At 30.7% G+C, this 15,396-nt stretch overlaps 1 protein-coding gene across 1 annotated transcript; it reads left to right on the top strand.

Moving 5' to 3' along the window:
• Positions 1-1,167: 1,167 nt before the first annotated feature.
• LOC124368607 lies at positions 1,168-5,009 on the top strand. The gene is made up of 3 exons (XM_046825847.1): positions 1,168-1,210; positions 2,255-2,320; positions 4,462-5,009. The coding sequence occupies exons 2-3, from the start codon at positions 2,258-2,260 to the stop codon at positions 4,834-4,836; spliced, it is 438 nt and encodes a 145-aa protein (XP_046681803.1). The 5' UTR covers positions 1,168-1,210; positions 2,255-2,257; the 3' UTR covers positions 4,837-5,009.
• Positions 5,010-15,396: the final 10,387 nt, after the last annotated feature.

Raw genomic sequence — 15,396 nt, 5'->3', positions numbered from 1 at the left:
GACAGTAAACTACTCCATATAAATATCCTTGGCTTCAGCACTTTTTTCCCCAATCATCGCCATATTTATGCTAAATGTATATCAGCGCACTCCTCATTAGTGTCCATAGCCATCATATAAATAATTACTAATTTATGGGAATAAATAGTTTTAAAGATTGCCAATAAAAGCCAAAGTGAATCATCACATTACTACCTTATTTTGAAACACCTGTTGTGGAAACAACTGATCTTTATAGATTTTTAAAATTAGAAAACAGCTATTAATGGTCCAAAAGCCAATAGTTAAACAAAATTCAGTTCTTGGATCTATGAGAATATTCTTTCGATAAGAAAACAGAAACATTCTCAACTAAAATATGTGTGATTATTTTGATCTTTTAAACTAATTGCAACAAATGTGGTATGCTTTTTCCGTATTTACATAGAAAACAAATGATTATTATTGCATCTATCATTTGAGATTGACAGTTATAGACATATACAATTTTGAAAACTTTTAAATGGTGCCATTTAGAAATGAAGACTGATAATATTGATTTAAATCTAGTTTTAATGTTCCCATAACCTTAACATAAATGCTAAATTTTATGTTGTTTGCACTAACACGTTTTAAGATATAAAAAACATGTGGAAAGATGCACGAACGAAGAGAGATAGTACGTGAATTTTGTTTCAACTAATTTTCCGCTTGTTATTTCTGTCTACTATAATATCATGAAGATGTGCCTAACTCGCCTGAAACACCCTAAGTATATCAGCTGAGAAAATATATTTTAAATTAATTTTATATTGCTCTTTTGTATTCATTACTTTTAGATTATGTCTACCCGTAAACTCTAGTTTTCGTGGCAGCACCATTAAAAACCGTCTTCTGATAAGATTTTATTACTTTCATACTGGTCTGATAAGGTAGCAAGTAATTATATATTTCAATACTAAAACCATCGAACAATAGTCGACTATACTGATATCGAGCGTTATCAGTTTTTACGAGCGTATCTGTCTTTTACGATTTATGACTAAGGAACGTTTATCAATGTTTACGCTAATCAGCCAAAAAACAATGGAAAAACTGTGTGCTTGATATCAAAACTGTTACGGGGTATGGTTTTATTGCACATAACTGATTATGAAGACTATATAAGACAATATACTTCTGATTAAATTCACAGTCTTGCTTCATACGTTCAAGATATCCACCACGAAAGGTAAGTTGTTATGTTGTATATAAAATTTTTTGTCATACGGAAATTTAATTGACAAATTCTATAAAAATATTTATTTTATATTTCATTTGCATCTATACAGTTTGGTAATAATTTCTTGGATAATCAACAACTAATTTGATGGTAAAAACATTCTGACACTATAATCAAGTAATGCACTTCCCAATATTAATTTTACGTTTAGTGTAATTAATAGTATATTTTTTATAAATTATTTACTGCAGATGGAAAGAAATTATAATATGTCAGCGTTACTATACTTTATTGCTTTACAGGAACGAACATTTCTTATTGAGTTAAATAAACGTCAAATTTCAAATAAATTATAAATTCTCGAATAACGAAGAGGTAAACTAATGAATAGTATGCGAATGTATTTTATTTACTTTAATTCAATGAATCCCGTACAAACGAATGTTAACCTAAATATGGTTTTAGTAATTCTATTTACTTTTGTTTTTGTAGCCTATTGAATTATATCTATTACAAATCGATATGCGTAAATTGAGAATTTCATTGTTTAATTGTTTCATAAAAACTAAATTAATGTAATATAAATAAAAAAGTTATTTTACTTCTGTCTGTGTTTCCGCACAATATCTCGTAAAACAATTTACTGTAGACTCGAACTTTTGCATAAAGCTTTACTTCTGATGAAGCCGAATTCGGTGGTGATGCAAGCCACTCCATGGTATTTGGCTGAGTGTTAGTATCTTATTTTATTATTGGTCTAATAAGTAACCAGAATGGCAACCAAAATAACAGAATAGCTAAATTAGCAAACAAGCTGAATACAATCATGTGATATTTTATTCGGTACATTATAATTTTAAAATACAATTTTTTATTTTTAACTTAATTTTACTTTATACCTTATTCATGGTCTGCAAATTATTTGGAATACTATAATTTGAAAGAAATACATACAGTAAATCACTAAGTGAAATATTATTAAAGATATGGTTATGCAAAGAAAATCATTTTTAGTTGTTTTTGCAGGAAATTATATATAAGTTGTTGTTGCAGGAAATGATGTTTAAGAAACTCATCTATTTCTGCCTGCTAGTAACGATAGTTCGCACCGAATTAACGGTAAAAAGAATATATAATTGATTAAGTATTTAGTTATATATGCTTTTATTGGCCATTAATTTCAATGTAAATACATATTTAGCTTAAAAATATAATTTTATTAAATATATCCGTAAATATGTCCATAAACAACGGTAGGATAAACAACTAAAAAAATGGAAATTTATGGGAATAGATATTTATTGGTTTTCTATGTTAGTTAATACACTGATTTTTATGCCTTTTGACCATTCAATTTAGATTAAAATTTATTTTAGCCTTACATATAAATAGATTAAATCACAATGACGTAGGAAAAAACATTCACACATTTTAAATTTGCAATATATCAAATTTAATTGGCTAAAGAGTTATTGTTAAAAAACCAAGTACCTGACACTCTTCAAAATATGAATTTAACAAAATCAACAAATGATAATTGATTAGTGTTTAATATATTTTAATCATAATATATATTGATCCCTTAAGTAACCTGTAAAAAACCACCACATTAACAAAACATTCTATCTAAAATCATTGATATGATCTATAATTCGTCTCATCCAAAAATCTTCTCGTGGATCCGAAGTTAGACGACATTGATAAATAAGATTTCAAAAGCTTGTCCTGAGTAAACTTCTAATACTACAGTTTTAGATTATATAACTCACTTTACGGGCATCGTGTGATTTAGAATGAAATATTCGATCCGTTGAAATGTATATCACTTCGATTATTACAAAATCATCAATAGCTTTAATACGTTGTTCTGTTTAATAATAGTCAATATCCATTCTGTAATGAAAATAGATCGGAAATTTACAAGAGTCAAAATGAAACACAATTTCGTAGCTAAACCCTGTTTGAGACAACTTAAATTACTTTTAGACTGTTTTAAATATATATATATATATATATATATATATATATATATATATATATTATATTTAACAATATTAACCGTCGTTGCATGTTACAAAATTAGAACACAATTATATTAACTTTGTTAAGTACAATGATACCAAATGTGCGAAATCCTGTTGCATAAACAAATCAATAATAAGCAACTGTAATTAAACAATTGTGTTTCAAATTACATATTTTATTATTAATCCTTTTTGTTCAAAATAGAATTATGTATATTTAAGAAATTCCTTCGTGTCATATAAAAAAAGAGAAAAATTTTTCAATATCACTTATATAATTTTAAAACTCCTGCCCAGCTAGTATTATCAGTTTCAGCTAGGGTACCTGGATCGGCTACCTAACTATAGCTTATATTATTACTATTTTGTTCCAACCACTCGAGTAATATAATATACTTAGGCTTATCAATTTGTATGCAGAATTGTGTATTCACTTTAATATTTAATTACTGGGCTTTTGAAATTTTACTTTTGTACGAGAAAAGTCGGGTAATATTATTTTAAATGACATTACCCATATATTAGAGATTCCTTAAAGAAATACAAGGTGTTTACAGATTCTACAACCATTAATGTTTGATTTTGTTCAAAAAGTTAGAGAAAGACTATAAGTGACAAAATAATTTAAAATTGAGGTATTTAATATTAAACTATGATTCTTAGTGTCATGACAGTAAGTAGTAAAAATGTAAAAACCTTTGGAACTATACATTTGGCCGTTTTGTGTTAAACACTTGATAGTTTTAGTTACTTCTTTAATAAATTTAATTATCTAGGTAAGTCATAAAATTTCTGAGTACATCAATAAACTAAAAAATTTCTGAATTACTGAAAAATAATAGTATAACAATTCAGTAAGATTTGACAGTGTTAAAACAATTATTTTTTCTTAATTATTTGGAATTGGAATACATATACTAATTTTATCATTCGATTTGTCTATTTTATCAGTATACAAAAAGGAAATGTTTTGAAGTAAATGTAAGGAAGGGCCGTGTGGCCCTAATATTATCCATGTACTCAGGTACAAACAAAGAAATTATAATTATGTTTACATAAGCTTGTAGCTGATATAGTGTCCACATTTTTAAAGTACATTTATGCAAAATATAATCATTATATCAATAGTTATACTCATGTAAAACAAGGTTATAATAGCACTCAAGCATACACTAACACATGTAGATTTGTATAGCACGTACATACATCGAGAATAAATACCTGTATCATTTTTAGGAAGAGATCTCCAGCTCCATAGAGAAAATTCCCACAACATCCAACAGCGTGGCCCAAAATTTAGAAGAACTAAAAAAAGATGGAGCAAACCCTAAGCATAATGGAATTTCTCCTCGCTCCACGGACTCGCTTTTCGGACTTGGGATCGGTGCCAATATCTTAGACGTGCATGGAGGTGCAGGTATAGGTCATGGCCGTGGAGGATATGGTGATATGGGCCAAGGGTTTGTTGGCAAACCTGCGGGAGGCTATTATCCACAACAACCCCGGTATCCACGATTCCCATGGGATCCAAAACCGCCAAGGTACTATGGAGCTAGGGGACCACGAATGGTCTTCTACCCAGATTACCCTCTGGATTATATACGCCTGTAGCATATATGCCTCAAGGAACGCTCACCAGCGACACCTCCAACGTGTTCCCTTCCCTCTTGCACATACATCGATTTCAGTTGGAGAGCTCATTGAATAGAGATCTCCCTAATAATTCTTTGTTTAGCACTTCTCAAATATATCTTCACTAATAAAGCATTAAAAATGCATAACAATTTGCAGACTTTCTTTTATTGGGCGTACCTAACTTTTTCCATGTTTCCAATAAACATTATAGCTTACAGGTTTTCAGATCAATTCCATTATTATAAATATACTGTAATAAATCAACAGATAATATAAATTGTGAATAATTTATTAGGCACATTACACTCATATTTACAAATAGCACTAAACTCATTGTGTACACGAGAATAAATGCATTTATAAAAAATGTAAAAGAGAATAATATATCATATTCAATTCCTTTTATAATCAGTTTATAAATATGACTTGGTTCAGACACGTTGTAGGATTTAAAATAAAATACTTGAAATAGCTGTTAATAAACATTTGTAGATAATAAATATGAAAATATAAAGTTTGACAAATGTCTTATCCTAAAACATTCGCTCCGTATTTAAAAAAATCAAATATATACATTTTTAATTGACGAATTTCCAAAAGGAAATGAGTTATTAGCTGCTCTAATATCTAGAGACAGAATTACACTTCTTAGGTAAGTTTTTATAATTTGCACTGCCATAATATAATTTTATTCAAACATTTATACAGAGTGGCAATGAATTACTTATGAATCTTTTTTGTCAGATCAAAATAAGAAATTTCTCTTAAAGTATAGTCATATTTTGTTAAGTTTACTGCCTGTCTGTATTTTTTGTTTTGTACAAAACATATTTCTTTAAACTGAATAAATGTGTAAAATTCAAATTTATATTATAATTAAAAGCTGTTTTTGTAAAAAGTTACACATACATATCATCTCAGGTTTCAACATGATTGTCATAAAAGTTTTTTAACTGTACTAACTTTAAAAAACAAAGTGCAGTAATGTAGTTTAGATAAAATTAATTAATATCAAGCTTACACGCATTACAATAGGTTTAGCTATTGATTATTAGTGCCCTGTTAAACATTATATAGTAGTGACGGTCTGGGAGTGTTATAGTTTTAAGAGACTAGTGATACATCTATCTAACATGCGAAACCTCTAACTACTTGTTGAGGTACGTGAACTCTCTATTACCATTATGTAACCACGAGGTGTGAACACTACTCACACAAAATTATGAATCTGGTGTTATTCACTGACTGTTATATTATTTAATATTTACCTCTTTTTGTATTTACTGATGCATGGTAATGTTAAGATAAGTACAATAATTCTGAAATCTAAGCATCTGCTATTACAATGCATTTTAAATGTTACAAAAATTAAATTAAATATTTAGTAGTTGACAATACATTCAGGAATGGGATTATTTTTGTGTTACAATATTAAAATCATACTTTTGCAATATTCAAGTAAATGAAAATTTAAGACTAGTAATTTACTTTGGGAATTTATCTCCATTTTAAGTGGATAGAAATAAACACGCTTTACACAATGGGCTAAATGGGAGATAATAATAAAATTAATGAATAATTTTATATTACATTTTAAAAACTGTTCATATAGCATAGAATCATTTTTCCTACATCATACGGGTTCCATTCAAATTGTACTAAACATCAATATTAATGAGTTTAAATATATATTAAAATGGGTTTTGATTATTTAGCATTTTTTTAATATGGGTTAACTGGGTTAATATGACAATTTTGCTCTAGGTATTGTAGTTTATATGATAGTTATGCGATGAATGCGAAAAGAATATTCAAATTTTATTACATCTAGAGAAAACTGTACCATTTATTTAGCTTTGGTTCATAAACACACACACACACACACACACACACACACACACACACACACACACACACACACACCACACACACACACACACTACGTGCGCGCGCGTCTATTTGAAAGTGTCCTATTGCAAATTGCCATTTATGAGAATTTTGTATAGTCTATACTTTTTGACTATGCAAGCTACCGAAATGGAGTTGTAAATTTGAAGAATAAAGCGGGTTTAACTGATGTCGCATGAAGTAAAAAAAATATGTGTGAAATTTTACATTTCGTCTGTATCGTTTACTTGAACATTTGCTCTAGAGTAGTACGGCGAATCAGTAATTATGGACTTTATCTCTGCGGAAGTGCGCCTGCAATAACCGAAAATACTTCAGTTTAACTTAAGTACTACAGATTTGCCACCTTAAATACTGGTGCTGAAAAACATTTATATAAAAACTGACTAAATAACCGGAATTAAATGTTTTCTTCTACAAGTATTGACAGTCTGAAATCTGCTACATATCTTGTCCATAGTGCGTACTGAAAAGCAAATGACTTTCACCTTGTTACGTGTCCAGCTTTGATTTCTTCATTGAACTCATGCTTCACCAGGTACACAGTTGTTTTCAAGATATTCCTCCTCATATATTTTACAATAGGGTGACATTCATCATAATGTCTATATGGTAAAATAATTATGGCACAATTTTTGGTTCCACATGCAGTACTTTTCATGAGTATATTACGTACTTATAGACCGATAAAACACAGCTATGGTCCACATGGACTGAGCATTAGTGTTTGTATCATCATGTAAAAACAATTGTATCCAAAGGATGGCAAAAAAGTACTATTCACAATTCATTTGAAAAAACATTTTATTGGTTGTGAGAAAATTCATTTATGGTAAAATACATATAATATATAAAAAGATATAATAATCAATCAATGTGAAAATCAATATCATCAGTGAATAGTAAAGTAACTAATATAATGTTGACAAGTGACATTGTCTTGCTTTCTTTTACGAAAATTCCCTAATTGATGGTAGATAGCATTTCTGTATTTGCCTTAAAACAATTCTTCTCCAAGATCTGAGGCGAGGTCAGGGGGATACGTTTCTATAAAAAGGACAGCTCTTTTAATTTTTTCATTGATCAAGACTTTACTGTTCTCGAAATAAATTTTCGATATATTGTTTAGCTCACTGTAAATGTCGATTATGTCAAACTTTAATAACAATCATTTCCTGTCTCTCGTCGAGTCTGGTGACATCATAACAATGATGCCTTGTGATGACCACCTGATTCGTTGTAAAAAACTTTTCTCTCTTTTGACCATTTAGAGTCTAGATGATAGACGGCAGCCTTACTTTTACACACTTCCACGCACTTTGTGTCGTAATGATCAAATCTTTCCTGTAAGCCTTTACACATTCTTCAAGGAATCATATAAATTGCAAATAACTCCAAGGTCAGTGTTAATGTTGTGCATGGGTTTGTTGGATGCATTGTACATTTCCAGTACGAAAAAAATGTGCTCAGAAATGTTGTTGTGGACCTGGATATTAGCTTTTCCTATGAGGTTTCAAAGAGTTGTGTTTTTTTAAACTAACAGTAATGAAGCAGTAAAGCTGTTCATAACAGCCATTTGGCAGCCCTTGTTGTATTGCTTCTTAGGCAATAGTTTATTTATGTCTTGTTTTATCTTTTATCATAGTCACTGACCATCTCTTGCATAAAAATACACAGTTTTATTGAAGAGAACCATCAATCGGGCGATTTGGGCTTGCAATACCGAATATGTTCTGACACATTTTCGGGTTTCTTCATACGATTGGCCGCCCACAACTTCAATAAACATGACCAGTAATAAAACATTTTGAAGACCATGTCTGCCTTTCAGCACCAGTGTGGTTTTCCATACTTGAGAACATAACGAATATTTTCAGAGCACAGCCATTAAGACATAGCGAGCAATAAAAGTTAATTGGTCATCATAAGTTTTGTCCGGGGTTGAATCAAATTGGATGGTATTTGTTTTCTTTTAACTCCTCTACAGTTGTTGAAACAATCTTATTATACATTTTTGAAATAAACTCATTACATGTTGTTTTTTTTACAAATAACTTGTCTTCCCTGACCAATATTGCTGTGATTTTGTAAATGCCTTTTTGAAAAGTCGTCGTATTGAAATATAAACTCGAGAATCCAAAAACAGTTGCCATTAGGTAAAGATAGAAAAATTCAGAGCCCCGAAAGGCCAATCCAATGATAAACATAATTACGTGAAAAATTCTCGTTAAAATCCTGCCAGTAGTCTACTTTTCAATTCCTTGAAGAAGAGAAGAATCGATTTTGCCGGATCGAAATATTTTGTTTCTGTGTTAATGTTGACTCTGTGTTAATCATATGCTCACACCTTTTCTTATGTTGTGAAAATCTATAAGGATTTTTTACAATTATTATAACTTTGAACAAATCCTATTTTTTAAACGGGTAAATAACAATGTTTTGGTGGCATATCTGGTCTTATATGGATAAATACGTTTATATTGGGAAAATTATCAGTCCTATATTTTGTATTAAGTTTTTTGGCAGATGTTCTAATAATATTATCGTTTAAATAATTGGTTAAATTTCCCCACAAAAATTGGATTTAACATAAAAAATAAAAATTAGGGTATTTATCTTCTATTTGTAGTAAACTCGTGGGAGTATTGAGTACCCTATCTAAATATGAACATTTCAGTAACGGCAGCAACAATACAACTAAGCCTTCTAATTAAAATAAGATTTTCAAAATTATCAGTACTTTTGCTTTGTACAGACTCTAGACCTTCAGATTCTCGATCACTTAAGTTAAGTGTTTCGCCTAATTCAACAATTTTAGGAACAGTAGTTTTCAAAACAGATGACATTTTAAAGAACTTTTTTAACTTGACAGTAATTCGTAAAGATATCAAATGAGCATCGTCTTTAGCGTTTATCAACTTACGCTTGTAAGCTCCAGTGGCAGCGTGTACATTTTTACTCTTGTTTAATAATTCTCCTGCAGTCCCATCTGCAAATGTTTCGCCAATAATTAAAATAACATTAACAAAACTTGTAATTATATTTAAAACACTATTGCGGCTCCACGTATAATTTTTCAATAAACTAACCATAAAATATTCAAGTGTTTGGCGTGAAAGATGCAGCGGAGTGTGGAGGGAGTAATAGTGACTGATCCATCATAGAAAATCGGCGCAACGCATGCGATGCATCGCTTCTGCACGAAATCATTGTGAAAACTGACAAGCAATCGAAGTTAACTGCCTCCTTAGCAACATTGCCTTGCGTGTATATACAGTATAAGTATTATTGCTGATAAGTTTAACTGATGAAATGTTTGTGTTGATAACATCAATAAAAAGGTTATGGCCTCTTGGGCCTGCAGCCCCCGTAGGCCCAAGCCTAGTGGGCCTATTTGTAAATCCGCCACTGTTTACAGCTGAGTCTCCGTACAAAAGGCTCTCTTGTTCTATGGAGGCTTACGAGGTAACTAAATTCTGCGTTAACTAGTGGCCGAAACGTAAAATACCGTCTCATTCACACTACACTATAAAACACTGGAGTGTGAGATGTAGGAACAAAAAAACATTTATAATTAATAAAGTTCTATTATATTAACATCATTTTGTGTGTGTGTGTGTGTTTGCGTGTGCGTGTGTGTATATATATATGTTTATATATCTATGTATATATATATATATATATATGTATGTTTATATATCTACTTATATATATATATAGTATATATATATACTTATATATATATATATATATATATATATATATATATATATGTATATACATATATCACATATTGTAATTAGATTTATTTAATATCTTATGCAGTTGTGAAATTAGTAGCTTTGATCTCTATATTTAATATATTAATTTCTTATATCATCAAAGATTACAGGTGTTTTTTAAGTATACATCCATAATGAAAGGCTCTGGCATGTTTAGGTTATGTACATGTAAAACATAATTTATCTTATTATAGTGTCAAAACATTGAAAAAGACCAAAATAACACGATCTTTGTATACTTGAGATATGTATTACACATTTTGACAATTAATCATGTACTAGTATACAGGCCTTTAAAATGTCTGTTTAAGCCTTTTATCAGATTAAACTCTTGTAAAATTTTCTGCCGTAGTTTATACTTATTTCTTTTTAAAAATTATCCATTGAAGACGACATTAGAAAACAAATGTTGCTAAATTTGCAATACTGTAGTTTTTCTATAGTTACATTTAAAATGCTGGAAAAAAAGTCGGTTTAATATATTTCTTGAGAAAATGTTACCTGCTAGATATTGTAAAATTCTGAATTTTATGTCATTCTAAAGAGAAATAATATTAAGTATTTTTTAGCAGTTATGTTATTAGTTAATCGTTACAGGTGACAATATGATGTATTTTCTCTTCAAACAGAACCAAGAGAAATTGAAGTACTAGACCTTCATTTAGGTCGAATTCATAACAAAAAAATCGAATTATTTTACCACAAAGAGTTTGTTTCTGGGATTTCAGCAAATTTAGTAGCGCATTGTAGAAATTTGACTTTAGTCTAATAAAAATCTTTATTATAATGTAACATTTAAAATAGACTTAAATCTGGCCATAGTAAAAAAACAGCATTCAAAATAATAGTTCAGGAATTGTCAAGCGTCTAACGCACGTCGAACGCAAAGTTTCCAGTTGAGTAGGAAGAGGTGTGAAGCGTGCAACAGTGTCCTCGGGTAAAATATTTGTATATGCCTAATGAGAATATCGGCAAGACCTTGTCAAGTACAGTATAGTGCGCAAGGCAGCCGAGAAAGAGCGACGAGGGAGTGCCTACCACCTACCACCTCCCGACCACCCTACCACCCGAACACCCAACCGCCCAGTCTGCCAGAGCCAGTTCAGTTCTGTACGTGTCCCAGCCGAGCCGCCTGTCAGGTAGGCCCACAACTACCAGCTCCCTGCATGCCAACTGAGAGTCTGCTGTAGTTCGGTTGTACCACTGTACAAGTAGGTATCTATCCTCTACCTCAACATCATTTTCATGCTTTGTACCACATCATATTCACGCTTTTATTTGGACCTCAATCGTATTGTTAGAAAACAAAAATCGCAGTTCTAGGTTATTTAGATTTACATAATTTTATAGCAGACCTTTAAAGGGGGTTTTATACTACCTATGTTGTAACTGCAATGTTCCTCGGATACTTAATAGGCATTAACATTAATTATAGTAAAATGTAGTAAAACAGTTAATATTTTAATATAACAATAATTTATCAGTAATAGTGATTGATTGTAAGAGTAGTCACGTGAATGGTGGATTAAACAATACTAGTGTTATGTAATGAATTGCTTAACAATGATGGTTCCAAACAAGGATGGTAACCCGTGAGATATTGAAGTCGACAGAGCTACGGGTTGCCAATTACAATTAAATTACTCGTTAAAATATATAACAAATCCTACTTTTGTATTTTAATATTGCTAAGCAAGTTCTCTTTGACAGTTATCGTAAATTTGAGTGTTATTACTTCTAATTTTATTTCGTATTATGAATATAAGACTATAAATACTATTATGGTTTGCTAAATCTCCATTTTTTAGTTTCTTTGTCAGTATCAGCATGTACTAATAATCTCCAATACAATTTTATATATTTGAAAGATAATACAATTTTTAGGAATTTATTCAAAACTGGTACCATTTTTGTGTGGATACAGTATTTATTTTCAGTACATGTTACTAAGATTTTCGATTCCTATGATATCGATATCACAAAAAGTGTGACAAATACAAATTTAGGATGCAATTGAATAAGAACCCCAAAATAATTGACTGTTCAATTTGAACATTGTGGTACAACAAGAAAAGAAACTGATGATTGAGAAATATAAATCAGAATAGAACATAAACATTAACATATTTACATTAAAATTATTATGTATGGAAGCTTATAACCTCAGTTTAAGTAACTATAAAATGTAGTTAAGTGAGTCTTAGAATCCTTCCTCTACCGTACATATTACACAGTGGTACTCAATGTGGGATGTAATCCAAGAAAATTACCTGCAGTCCCTCTATTCATACAATATGCTTTGCAATCCCTCCATTACGTAATATTCTGGGCAGATATATTAATATATTTTATTCAAGCGGAAACAACCTCCACCTACAGAAAAACTAATGTCATATCGAAACCCTATGCTGGTTCCAGATTTTTATAAAATAGTTAAATATTTTGGTGATGACTCATCTTGTATAGATATGGTTTTTATTACTGATACAATTTCTTGCCAAATGATGCCACGTTTTGTACACATGATGCACATTTTCGGAAGAGGCTCAACATTCTATGTATGTGTCTTGTTATGTAGAAAACATGCGAAAAATATAAATTTAGCAGGGGTTATTTTCAAATGTAGCTTGCCGTAAATGTTGGAGGAAACCAAATAATAAAAAAAGTGCAAAAATCAAAACAAATATTTTAGAATCAGTTGTAATTAAGTTTTTGGTTGAAAACATAAAAGAGAGACAGAGTCATGACCTTTCTAACAATTTTCAAAGTAAACAAAGTACTTGACAGTTATAATTTAGTGTCTCAATGAACTCGCTTAGTGACAAGTATTTCTTTGACCAGACTTTATCAATAGCTGTCGCACTTCTTCCGACAAGTGATGCCTGTTTTTATTCAAAAGCAAACACGACATTAATTTAGTCGCCTACTGTTAATACTTGTTTATTTATGCAATCGTTGGGATTTCATTTGAAAACAATTCCAGTATGATTAAAAAGCTGTGGTCGTGAATTTTTGCTGAAATCACACTGAAAAATAAAATATGAAAAGTATTTACGCCAAAACAAGGAATGTTTTTCGGACACAATTAACTATGTTATTGGTTTTGAACAGATAAAACTCAAATATTCAATTAAAGGCTTTTGTGGTAAGAAAAAAATAAAAATAAATTAGATATTATAAATCAAGATTACCTCACAAATAGTGAGTTCAATATGAACTTACATATTTTTCTTAAGATATATTAATGTATTTTTCAAATATTAAATTACAATTCTTTTGCATGAAACATATTAAGCATTATAGACTACAAAAACTACTACTAGTCTTAAAAGCACTCGAATCGCAAAGGAATAAACATTTTAAATTATCCAAGGTAATTAATTACAATTAAATAAATATGGCAACAATTAGAATATCTCCTGTTTTATTTCTTTTTATGGCAGTTAATTATTCAACATTTAACTGATACTCATATTCGCTTATTGGGACTTGCAGTAATATAGCATACAGCTGGATAATTTAGTTGCAAAGTATTAGTATAAGTTTGTAATTCTGTTTTCGGCAAGAACTCACACAGTAAGGTCTTATTTACAGAGTAAGTATTGGTTTCAGATCGTAATCCGTGCTTGTTTTAATTACTTATTCTACGGAAGGGCATTGAAATCGTCTAGTTTTAATATTACATAATAATGTGTGTTATAACAAAACCACATAGGTGAAAGGTTTAATACTCGAGCAAATGTTTCTGAATATAAACCGTACTTCGTATTAGTAACCATACTTGAATTAAGGCTTGGTAACAGGGCGTTTGTGTCAAATCACAATGCCGTGTTTGTGTGAGCAGCCACATTGCTGTTGTGCGTGCTTACAGAGCATTTATACCACATGGCGCGCAGTGCTTGTTATGACAACCACATTCCTGTAAAAGACCAGTTAAAAATTCCTTGCATCAGATCACATTCCGTGCTTTATATAGGCATTGCTCTCTGGCCTGGCGACTGTCAATTATGTCATTGTCGCTCATGTCGTACTTAGTAGCAGTGGCTGCATGCTGTAGGAAATTGCTAGCTACAACTTTGCGTGGGAATGTAGACTATGCTTTATATTAGTAGCCACATTACTGAAGGAGGCCTGGAGAGAAAGCATTCTGTCTAATCACATGCTGTCTTTGTTACGTAACGACTTATTGCTATAGGGTCGGAGGAAAGAGGTCGTGCACCAGACCATATGCAGTGAATAGTATAAATACCAATATTGCTGCAGGGAATAATAAACTTATGAAAATTTATGGAAATATTGCCAGCCACCGATTTCAAAGCAACATATCATTATATAATCCATGTTCAATAGTATGTAAACCGGGATTAAGGATTATTACCATCGCTTCGTGTTAAACTAACAGAAATATGATGTTTCAAATAGAATACTTTATCGAATTAGACATTTCCACCGTGGTTTATACGTTTATAAGGTTTCAAAAATTATAAAATATGATAAGAGTTACTTAATAAAAGCGGCAATAGTTTTATATCGTCGTTACTGCGCAATTGAATGGTTAAAGGAATTAAGATATTAGAAGATATGTTGTTGTTTGGTTTAGTTACCAAACAATTGCGAATGATAACAGAACTTACTCGGCTCTAGCATTTACATTGGTCTGTATTCTAGATAACGGACAATCGTGACAAATCATAGAACTTACTTGGTACAAGCATTTACATTGGTGTGTATTCTAGATAACGGACAATCGTAACAAATCATAGAACTTACTTGGTACAAGCATTTACATTGGTGTGTATTCTAGATAACGGACAATCGTGACAAATCATAGAACTTACTTGGTACA

Source organism: Homalodisca vitripennis, chromosome X, assembly GCF_021130785.1.
Source record: "Homalodisca vitripennis isolate AUS2020 chromosome X, UT_GWSS_2.1, whole genome shotgun sequence".
Lineage (NCBI taxonomy): Eukaryota > Metazoa > Arthropoda > Insecta > Hemiptera > Cicadellidae > Homalodisca > Homalodisca vitripennis.
Note: the sequence above shows the minus strand (reverse complement) of the source record. Positions and strands in the feature narration are given on the sequence as shown.

Excerpts from the sequence above, each read along its gene's own strand:
- LOC124368607 (XM_046825847.1), top strand. The coding sequence starts at position 2,258 with ATGATGTTTAAGAAACTCATCTATTTCTGCCTGCTAGTAACGATAGTT. Across the intron at positions 2,321-4,461 it reads TAGTTCGCACCGAATTAACG|GAAGAGATCTCCAGCTCCAT; the intron begins GTAAAAAGAATA and ends TATCATTTTTAG.